The 11,605-nt window shown below is 45.8% G+C and overlaps 1 protein-coding gene across 8 annotated transcripts in view; it reads left to right on the forward strand.

Annotated features, from left to right (window-relative positions):
- MED12L (mediator complex subunit 12L) overlaps window positions 1-11,605 on the forward strand; it is a 1,138,385-nt gene that overhangs the window by 291,024 nt on the left and 835,756 nt on the right. For all 8 annotated transcript variants that reach the window (XR_010175887.1, XM_063916060.1, XM_063916058.1 and 5 more), the window contains one exon: window positions 6,467-6,631. Coding sequence is in view for 7 of the 8 variants with exons in the window: in XM_063916060.1 (XP_063772130.1) it covers window positions 6,467-6,631 (165 nt within the window). In the remaining variant the exon portion in view is untranslated. The remainder of the gene's footprint in view (window positions 1-6,466; window positions 6,632-11,605) is intronic.

The following is an 11,605-nucleotide window of genomic DNA, read 5'->3' on the forward strand; positions in this document are numbered from 1 at the left end:
AAAACTTTCTCTATGTCCTCATGCTGTGAATTAAAACTGGTAATGAATGCCAACTGAAACTTATCATCATTCCTTTGATTGTCTTTATTCTGTAATAAATCTTTTCAGTCGATCCGTTGTGCACCTAAAAGGCTATTGTCCACTTTATCCTGGTCATATCCACAGGCCACAAAAGAATGTTTCATTCTCTGTGCTTGTTCTACAAAAACAGAGTCTACAGTGTCTACTGCCACTGCGTCCATCTTGGCTCGCCGTATCCTGTGGTTGAGATCCTGGTCGGTGGATATGGATTCTAAGAAAACCCTGGAGGTGCTTCCTTGTAAAGGAGACATTCTTTTTGGTGAAGACCTGAATAAGATTGTGGCTGATCTGGCTACTGCTAAAACAGCTTGCCTACCTAGTAAGGCTCCTTCCGTGCAGAAGGATAAAAGTACTTTCCCTCGGCCCTTTCGTCCTCCAGGTAAAGCAAAAGGTCAGGCTACCCAAAGCAGACTCGTGCTTCCAAACCTGCCAAGCCCAGACCGAAGCGGGCCTGGGCTGCCCGTCAGCCTGCTTCCAAAACTGACAAGCCTGGGATCCCAGGGTGGGGGGCCGACTTCTATGTTTTGCCCAGGAATGGCTGCAGACCACTTCGGATACCTGGGTAAGGGAAGTCGTCATTCGAGGTTACGCCGTACCCTTCAAGAACCGTCCCCCTCATCGATTTTGCCTGACAGATGTCCCTTTGTATCCAATGAAGGCAAAGACTCTTCATTCGGTGGTACAATCCCTCCTGACCACAGGAGTGGTGGTACGGGTGCCTCTGGCTCATCAAGGCAAAGGGTTCTATTCACCGCTGTTTCTAGTCCCGAAAACGAACGGGTCCTCGCTGCCCATTCTCAATCTCAAGTCCTTGAACAAGCAAGTGAGGATCTCCAAGTTCCGTATGGAAACTCTTCGCTCTATTGTTCTGGCCTTAGAGCCTGGGGACTATATGGTCTCCATGGACATACAGGATGCCTTCCTGCATATTCCTATTGCAGTGTCTCATCAGCAGTACCTGAGGTTTGGTGTGGGCAACCTTCATTACCAATTTCGGGCATTACCCTTTGGTTTGACAACGGCTCCCCGAGTTTTCACCAAAGTAATGGCGGTCATGACGGCTACACTCCGCCGTCAAGGGGTCAGGATCCTGCTGTACCTAGACGATTTGTTGATCCTGGCAAACTCCCCAGAAATTCTCCTGTGTCATCTAGATCTGACTGTCTAGGTCATGACAGCCCACGGGTGGCTTGTCAACTGGAAGAAATCATCCCTGGTTCCTTCTCGGAGCATGGTACACCTGGGAGCGTTATTGGACACTCACAACCAGCGGTTGTTCTTGTCTCAGGAGAAAGTCCTGAAACTTCAGGACAAGATTCGATGCTTCCTATCTCGTCCGCGAGTGTCGATTCATTCGGCAATGCAAGTGCTAGGTCTCATGGTGTCGGCTTTTGACATTGTGGAGTATGCTCAATTCCATTCTCGCCCTCTGCAGAAGTTAATTCTGTCCAAGTGGGACGGCCTGCCTCACCGGATCAGACTCACATGATCTCCTTGTATCCGGAGTAGTGATGAGCGGGTTCGGTTCCTCGGGATCCGAACCCCCCCGAACTTCACCCATTTTACACGGTTCCGAGGCAGACTCGAATTTTCCCGCCTTGCTCGGTTAACCCGAGCGCGCACGAACGTCATCATCCCGCTGTCGGATTCTCGCGACATTCGTATTCTATATAAGGAGCCGCGCGTCACCACCATTTTCACTCGTGCTTTGGAGATGATAGTGAGAGGACGTGGCTGCGTTCTCTTAGTTTCTGTGTTCAGTGTGCTGCAAATATCTATGCTCAGTGTGCTGCAAATATCTGTGCTCAGTGTGCTGAAAATATCTACGTTCTCTGCCTGAAAAACACTTCATATCTGTGCTGCATTGTAGTGTATAGTAGGAGGACAGAGCAGAATTTTTCTGTGACCACCAGTATATATATAGCAGTACGGTACAATAGTCCATTGCTCTACCTCTGTGTCGTCAAGTATACTATGCATCCATACCTGTGCTGCATTTTAGTTGTGCGCAGTATATAGTAGGAGGACAGTGCAGAATTTTGCTGACCACCAGTATATATATAGCAGTACGGTACAGTAGTCCACTGCTCTACCTCTGTGTTGTCAAGTATACTATGCATCCATACCTGTGCTGCATTTTAGTTGTGCGCAGTATATAGTAGGAGGACAGTGCAGAATTTTGCTGACCACCAGTATATATATAGCAGTACGGTACAGTAGTCCACTGCTCTACCTCTGTGTCGTCAAGTATACTATGTATCCATACCTGTGCTGCATTTTAGTTGTGCGCAGTATATAGTAGGAGGACAGTGCAGAATTTTGCTGACCACCAGTATATATATAGCAGTACGGTACAGTAGTCCATTGCTCTACCTCTGTGTCGTCAAGTATACTACAAAAGTTCAGTAAAATGACCCAAAAATCAAAATTAAAAGCATCTGATGAGAAGCGTAAACTTGCCAATATGCCATTTACGACACGGAGTGGCAAGGAACGGCTGAGGCCCTGGCCTATGTTCATGGCTAGTGGTTCAGATTCACATGAGGATGGAACCTCTCGCTAGAAAACTGCAGTGCCACTCCTAGATGGGCTAGGTGTTTGTGTCGGCCACTTGGGTCGCTTAGCTTAGTCACACAGCTACCTCATTGCACCTCTTTTTTTCTTTGCATCATGTGCTGTTTGGGGACTATTTTTTAAATCTGACATCCTGTCTGACACTGCAGTGCCACTCCTAGATGGGCCAGGTGTTTGTGTCGGCCACTTGGGTCGCTTAGCTTAGTCACACAGCTATATCATTGCACCTCTTTTTTTTCTTTGCATCATGTGCTGTTCGGGGACTATTTTTTTTAATCTGCCATCCTGTCTGACACTGCAGTGCCACTCTTAGATGGGCCAGGTGTTTGTGTCGGCCACTTGGGTCGCTTAGCCATCCAGCGACCTCGGTGCAAATTTTAGTACTAAAAATAATATTGTGAGGTGTTCAGAATAGACTGGAAATGAGTGGAAATTATGGTTATTGAGGTTAATAATACTATGGGATCAAAATGACCCCCAAATTCTATGATTTAAGCTGTTTTTGAGGGTTTTTTGTAAAAAAACCACCCGAATCCGACAAAAAATTTTCAGGGAGGTTTTGCCAAAACGCGTCCGAATCCAAAACACGGCCGCGGAACCGAATCCAAAACCAAAACACAAAACCCGAAAAATTTCCGGTGCACATCACTTATTCTGGAGGTCCGCCTGTTACTGAGCTGGTGGCTTCAGGACCATCGATTGAGCAGGGTCCGTCCCTTCTGGATATCCAACTGGGTCCTGCTGAAAACAGATGCCAGTCTGGGAGGTTGGGGCGCGGTGTTGGAACAACACTGTCTTCAAGGTCGGTGGACCGAGGAGGAGTCTCTACTCCTGATAAATATTCTGGAACTACGGGCAGTGTTCATTGTGTTGACAATGGCCCAGCATCTGATACAGAACAGACCTGTTCAAGTACAATCGGACAACGCCACCACGGTGGCGTACATCAATCATCAAGGCGGCACTCTGAGCCGCATGGCAATGAGGGAAGTATCACGGATTCTTCAGTGGGCAGAACGCCATCTGCCGGCCATATCCGCAGTGTTCATTTCGGGGATCCTAAACTGGGAAGCGGACTTTCTCAGCCATCAGGACGTACATGCCGGAGAATGGAGCCTCCATCCAGAGGTGTTTCAACTTCTCGTGGACAAGTGGGGCCTTCCAGATGTGGACCTGATGGCGTCTCGACACAATCACAAGGTTCCGGTCTTCGGAGCAAAGACAAGGTATCCTCAAGCAGCGTTCGTGGACACTCTGGCAATTCCATGGAACTTTCGGCTGCCATATGTGTTCCCTCTGGTGTCACTCCTTCCCAGAGTAATACGGAAGTTCAAGCAAGAAGGAGGAAACCTACTTTTGGTCGCTCCAGCGTGGCCCAGGCGGCACTGGTTCTCTGATCTACAGGTCCTCTCGTTGGATCGTCCCCTTCTACTTCCAAAACGACCAGACCCCCTCGTTCAGGGTCCTTGTGTTTACCAGGACTTAGCCCGTCTGGCTTTGACGGCGTGGCTCTTGAAGCTTCCGTCCTGAGGGCCAAGGGTTTTTCTGAGGCGGTCATTTAAACTATGTTGAAGGCCCGTAAGCCGGCTTCTGCTCGGATCTACCATAGGGTCTGGAATGCTTACTTTACTTGGTGTGCGTCTCATAATCATGACGTTTTCAAGTTTAGTACGGCCAAACTATTGGCCTTCCTGCAACAGGGCCTGGACTTAGGCCTTCGTCTGGCCTCCCTCAAGATTCACATTTCTGCCTTGTCGGTTTGGTTTTAGAGAAAGATTGCTGCCCTACCTGATGTTCATACCTTCACTAAGGGCGTGTTGTGGATTCAACCTCCTTATGTTCCACCTGTGGCCCCTTGGGATCTGTCGGTGGTTCTGGAGGCCTTGCAAGAGTCTCCGTTTGAACCTCTTGCATCTGCGGACCTTAAGTGGCTCTCCCTTAAGGTGTTGTTTTTGCTGGCTATTGCTTCAGCTAGAAGGGTCTCGGACTTGGGTGCCTTATCCTGTTAGTCCCCCTATTTGATTTTTCACCGTGACCGGGCGGTTCTTAGAACGCGTCCGGGTTATTTGCCCAAGGTGGTGTCTTCCTTCCACCTTAATCAGGAAATTGTGGTTCCGGCCTTTAATTCTCCTGAGGCGTCATCTAGAGAGCGGTCTTTGGATGTGGTATGGGCTCTCCGTATCTATGTGAAGAGAACTTCCTCCATTCGGAAATCTGATTCTCTTTTTGTACTGTTTGGTTTTCACAAACGTGTCTGGCCTGCTAACAAGCAGACCTTGGCCAGGTGGATTAGAATGGTGATTGCACATGCTTATGTACAGGCTGGTCTGCCAGCTCCTGCTACCATTAAAGCCCATTCTACTTGGTCTGTAGGACCTTCTTGGGCGGCCCGCCGTGATGCGACCCTTGATCAATTGTGCAAGGCGGCTACGTGGTCCTCAGTGAACACGTTCATAAGGTTCTATGCCTTCGATACTTCCGCCTCCCAGGATGCTTCCTTTGGACGCTGGGTTCTTGTGCCCGCTACGGTGCGTCCCCTCCCATAAGGAACTGCTTTAGGACATCCCCGTTGTTATTCCTTGTGGAGCCCAGTGTACCCCGCAGCAGAAAACGAGATTTATGGTAAGAACTTACCGTTGTGAAATCTCTTTCTGCGAGGCACACTGGGCTCCACAAGGCGCCCATCCTGACGCACTTTGCCTCTTTGGGTTGATATGGCATTATTATTATGGTGATCTGTGTGGCTGTTTATGATTGTCGTCTCTAGTACCTGCTACTGCATTGGGCTGGTTAACGAAACTGAGCTCCTGTGCACGGAGGCGGGGTTATAGAGGAGGCAGCGCTGTGCATCTTGGGAACAGTCAAAGCATTGAGCCTGTTGGTGCCTCGGATCAGGATCCTACTCTACACCCCGATGTTATTCCTTGTGGAGCCCAGTGTACCTTGCTGAAAGAGATTTAACAACGGTAAATTCTTACCATAAATCTCATTTTTTGAGCAAATAGTTAAGTAGGAAATGCTTTGAAGAACACCTAAGGGCTATATTCAATTGATGTCGGATCCTCTCCGAAGGACGTGTTTTCCGACAAGTGCCGTTTTTTTCCGACAGTCGAAAAAAATGGCGCTTTCATTAGATAGGTCGAATGCAAGTTTGACCTAAAACTGTCGAAAAGTGCAGTTTTTCCAACTGTTGGAAAAACCGACACGAATTGAATATACATAAAGAGTAGCTAATATATACTAGCATGCAGCCAATTTACCTCTGTAGAGCTTCCCATGCAACCAAATAGCCAATAAGCTCCATACAGTCACAATCATCGGGGGGTGCGAGATGCCGGCCAATCTCAGACGTTTTTTAAAGGGGCATTCGCTTACAAGGCATGGTTTTGCCCGTGTTTGCACCTTTAAAAAAACGTTGGAGATCAGCCGGCATCCCGCCCCTCCAGCGATCTCGGGCTCCATTACATGATGAAGCCACACGAGCTTCTGCCAGCCTCCCTGTGTATCAGAGTACTCGCCCTGCTTGGTCAGCTGATTGCCATCACTTTTGTCTACCTCCCTTCTCTCCTCTCTGCTTATTTAACAGGGAGTGTTGGGGCATAAGGAAACATGGAGGCATTAGGCTATCCAGTGCCATGAAAATATGCCAATAACTATTTTCAGAGATTGCACATGAACTATGAATATATCCTATGCCATTGTATCATAAGCATAGTATGATGTTATCCATGCATGCTGTTTTTATTATCCGTTACTTTGACATTTTGTTATTTCTTAAGCAGTTCACATATTGTTTTCATGTAACTTTCAGATATTTTCACCAGCTTCTGGAGACTGTCATCAATGCAACCCTCCATCGCTGCATCAAAGAGTGTCTGGCGCTACTGAAAAATCCGTAAAGAGAGAAATCATTTTTCCATCCAGCTATGAGCTTCTTCGCCACTTACAGTATGCAACACACTTTCCCATTCCTCTGGTAAGTGCTTGATTTGATGTTAGAGTTACAGTAGGTACAACCCTACTTTTTCCTAGAGTGGTTTGTGTGACATTTCAAAGTACTTGCCTACTACGTGTGTTTGCTTTGACACCAGGACAAGTGAAGATTGCTTTATGTATTTACCTTTTTTATAGTTTTTAAAAAAGTACATTAAACTGTCATCATTATCTTAACATTTTAAAACTTATCTTGATCCCTCTCAACTTATCCTAATGCAGATACTAACACTCTATATTAAATTGCAGATTAAGATCTGTGCAACTGAAAGCATACATGTAAATGCACCGCTTGTTTACACCTATTTACGTGTCTAGTACATATAAGAACTAAATGTGTTTGCTTATGACCCCAATAATATCTATTTTATATATTTGCATATATATAATAAACTGATATAGTGTATGTAGATTGCTAAGCATAACTTTAAAAAAAACGGTTTTAATTATAATATTTTGTGACCGATTGTGTTTTGTACAGTATGTGGAAAAAGATTTAGGAATACTATTGGGAATTAAACTAAGTAACAACAATTACCGACAGGCTACTGTGGCAACCTCTAACTAAAAGAAACAAAAAGCAAACAGAATATTACCATACCATACTATACTGTAAGTGACGGGAATATGGGGTAGAAATGTGGGTACCTGTCTGTAATGAATACTTGGTTGGACAAGCTTATGAATGCAGACAATAGAGTTATATTTAAAAACAAAACAAAAAGAAAGAACATTGCAAAATGTTTTACGAAAGCATCCATCTCCTATTTGGTGAGTGATGTGAGCAACTACATTGGACAGGTACAGACATGGACTGTTTGGAGTGGTTGGCTCACATGTAAGCATGTTAGTGCGGTCAGAAGAGAACCACACACACGAGTGAATTGTCCTACCAGTCTTAACTAAGTCATTGTCAGATGTATGAAATGGGTGTAAAAACAGATTCATAGGATGCAGGTCTGTAAATGAATTATAAGTGATTCACAATAGAGGTTATCTTATGTTACACAGGTAGTAAGAACCGAACCCCCTGATGTAACCGTCAGGGCCAGTTCAGCCGACATGCTTCAGTAACCCTGTAAGGTAGTAAATGACAATATTTTTGTTTCCTTGCATTAACATAAGTCAGTGATATTGCAATGTGGGTGTTACTTCCAGTTATTAAAACCATATTTCCTGTATGTTAGAACAGAAACACTGAGTGTGTCTCTGTGTAAGTCTCAGACTAGCTGGCCGGATGTTTGCAGACAATGACTATTTGAGAGGTGGTTATATTGATGTTTTTATATGTAACTACTACTAGTGAGAATGAAAGAAACTTCCAAATGATAGCTTGTGAGCATTACCCTCTTATCGCTCTGTTATTGCCTAGTCTTGTATGATCACTGTATATGAATATACTGGCACTATATTAGTAAATACTAATAAATATCAAGGGTTTTAACAAGTTGCAGCATTCTGCCGAGGGAGAGAAGGGACCTACCCAGGGTGCTAAAGTGCTCAGGTATGGCACAGCAGTACACAGATTTATGTAGCTGTGTTTACAACAGGAAGAAACAAAATACCAGCGCTGCATGAATGTTCCATGTCCCAGCTTATGTAATTACATGTATGTATCCCTACGTGGGAAGCTGATTAGTTAACTGAATGTCCCGTTAGCTTGTGCTGTTATTAGAAGGGACTGTTTTAGAAATTACTTAAAGTGGTTACACACTGATAGATATATCTGCTGATAATTGATCGGCAGATATATCTATGGATGGATCGGGCAGTGTTCTGTGCATACACACTGCCCGATCTCTCGGGGACTGTCATCATGAACTGGGCGAGTTCAGCTGTCAATCACTGCCGGCTGCCGCAGCATGTATACGGGCGGTCGGCCAACCGCCCGTGCACACACAGCGACGCTCCAATATACTGGTAGATATATTGGCCATCGGCTGTGCTGCGGTGCCGACGCGATATGTCTGTGAACGATGGAGTTCACAGACATATCACCCGTACACACTGGCTGATGGTCCCGCGATATAGCGGCCGTTCAAGAGAACTAGAGATGAGTGGGTTCGGTTTTACTCGGTTTTACTCGGTTCTCAAAACGGTATGTTATTGGCTCACAGACGTCCCGTGTTTTGGACAGCCAATAAGAAAAATCCGGCTAAAACCGAACTGGCGTTAATTCTGGCGTTACATCCGAACCCGCTCATCTCTAGTACCCACCTTAAGAGTAACACATTGCACTATATTGAGGTATGGAATGTGTATGAGCACAATTTATCATGGGATTTTGAGGGTGAAGAAATATTAGCTCTCCTGACAATAGCTCTGTTAGAGAAGGGAAAGTGTGACATGAAAATGCATTTGACAGGCAGCCTTACAGCGTTGGAACGGATATAGTCTGCACCACCCCTCTCTTCCTGGGTAAGTTATCTTGTGAAACTCTAAGACATGCACAGTAGTGCAGACATTAGGACACCCTGTCTAACAGGAGGTTTGCCCAGGTCAGAACAGTATCACACATTACCTGATCTGTCCAGATTTAATTATGATTGTTTTAATATTTAACTGAAAACAGGATGTACCAGATGGAAACATTACTGCAATATTGCAGCTGCCTAGTAACCTTGTTGTGATTCATTTTCAGCTATAGTGAAAGAATATTCAAGCTGGGTACACACTAGATGATGTGTGTACCCTGCCATATTGGTGGCAAAGGGAACCGCCGATGGGACCGGCATAGGCAAGTGGATACACACTTGCTGATGCCGGTAGCGTCAAACAACGGCGGGAGGGGGAGTAGGGTGCATGGCTCTTGCTGGTGATATCGCTGGATTGACCTGCATGCACGTCCAACGGGTGATGTTGCTGATGGCACACTGCCGCACATCATCAGCGACATACTATGGTGCATATACACTAGACAATATCGAGAACGATGTGTCGGAATTGGACACATCATCCACTATATCGACTAGTGTGTACTTAAACTTTTCTCAGCAACATTACAGCAATACTAGTAGCATCCCAATACCCTCTAAATACTTTCTGGACAGTTGTAATGTACCCAGAGCTGGCGCAACCTGCTCAGCAAGGAGGCGCTCTCCCCGCACTGCTACCCTGCTATTGCTGCCGGCAGCTGCTGCGCCTGTTACCCTGCTTGACAGGCAGTGGTGCCAGCAGCAGGCTCGCGCAGGGCCCAGTCAGCGACTCTCCGTGTGGCTCCCTGCGTGTGGCTCCCTGCAGCGGTAGCTGCGGCAGTGGATGCTGTCTCTTGCTCCGCACCTCTTCTTTGGCTGTCCTGTCCTGCTGGGAGTTGCCCTTGCTTCTGGTCCCGGCTGTTCCTCCCTGCCATCCTTTGGAGATGGCTGCTCTCTTGCTGGCCCCTGGCTTGTTTAGCTGCCTGAATCGGTGTATGTCCAGCAACTTCTGTGATGAACTAGACTGGTTGGTGGGGCTGTGGAGCTGACTGACACCCGTGCTAATTCAGTTTCACACACCTGGTTCGTGGACTGCACAGTGGACTCAGATGTCTGAAGACTGTCTACATTTCGGTACTAATTTTGTTTGTGGTTTCCCTTCTAGCTTATTTTTACAAACAACTTTTTAAGCGCTGCTTTCTCTGATCCATTACTCTGGTCCATTACTCTTGTGGGGTCTAATGTATTTGTTTTTGTTCTCTGTGGGTAACTGGGCCGAATTCAATTGTTTTTACCGCAGCCGCCACTAGTGGACAACCATGCCATTTTTTGAGCCGCGGAGGACACATTTTTCCTTGCAAATGTTTGGACACCCAAAGCAGGAGTTTAGACGGGTTTAGCCATTTTACGCAGCCAAACCCTGTCTATTTGGTCGCAACATGTGTAAGGAGCACTACTGGACATTATGTGTGGCACTACACTGTGGGCATGTTGTGTGGCACAACTACTGTGGGCATTTTGTTTGGCACTACTACTGTGGGCATTAAGTGTAAGAGGCACTACTACTGTGGGTGTTAAGTGTAAGGGGCACAACTACTGTGGGTATTATGTGTGGCAATACTACTGTGGGCGTTACATGTAAGGGGCACTACTACTGTGTCCATTATGTGTATAAGGGACACTACTGTGGGTATTGTGTATAAGAGGCACTACTGTGTAGTGTAACACGTATAAGAGGCACTACTATGTTGCATAACGTGTATAAGAAGCACTACTGTGTAGCTTAATGTGACTAAGGGGCACTACTGTGAGACATAATGTGAATAAGGCTCACTACTGTGTGTCGTAATGTGTATTAGGGGCACTACTGTGTGTCGCAATCTGAATAAGGTACACTACTTTGTAGTGCAGTATAAAGCAGGGTGTAATGTAAATAAGAGTGTGCTACTGTGTGCGGTCATTTGAATTGGGGGTACTATGGTGTGGCCACGCCCCTTCTTTGTGAGACCATACCCCTTTATTACATATGGGAGGAGGGCACAAATTTATAAATTGCAGGGGGGCGCCAAGAACCCTAACACCGGCCCTGAATGTACCTGTATGAAATATGCAAGTGATAGCTCAACAAATAAAAATGTAAATAATGCAATCGTTTTGGTCTTCTAAAATAATTCACCATCTGGAAGGTTCATATGGCTAGCCATGAAATCACTTGTGTTCTCACCTACACAATTTTGGACGCTTTACCTGGACACACAAGTGTCCATTTTGTTAGTGGTCACATTTAATGGACTCCATATAGCCCACAAAGTACCATTTGCTGCTGTTAGGTGTTAACCATTGAGTACAGGCTACACTACATTGGTATTTTATTTTGGATAGCATGCAGCCCCTCCAAGCCTTCACTTGCTGCACCCAGCTGCTTAGTGCTTTGCTTGTAGCACATGTTTAACAGGCCTGCTGATATGTTATTTCAGAAAGGTGTCTATTTAATTAATTAAAAGTCTTAAATTAACTCACCACTGAAATTAAGGTGGGTGTGA

This window comes from Pseudophryne corroboree, chromosome 4 (genome assembly GCF_028390025.1).
Source record: "Pseudophryne corroboree isolate aPseCor3 chromosome 4, aPseCor3.hap2, whole genome shotgun sequence".
In the NCBI taxonomy this organism is placed as follows: Eukaryota; Metazoa; Chordata; class Amphibia; order Anura; family Myobatrachidae; genus Pseudophryne; species Pseudophryne corroboree.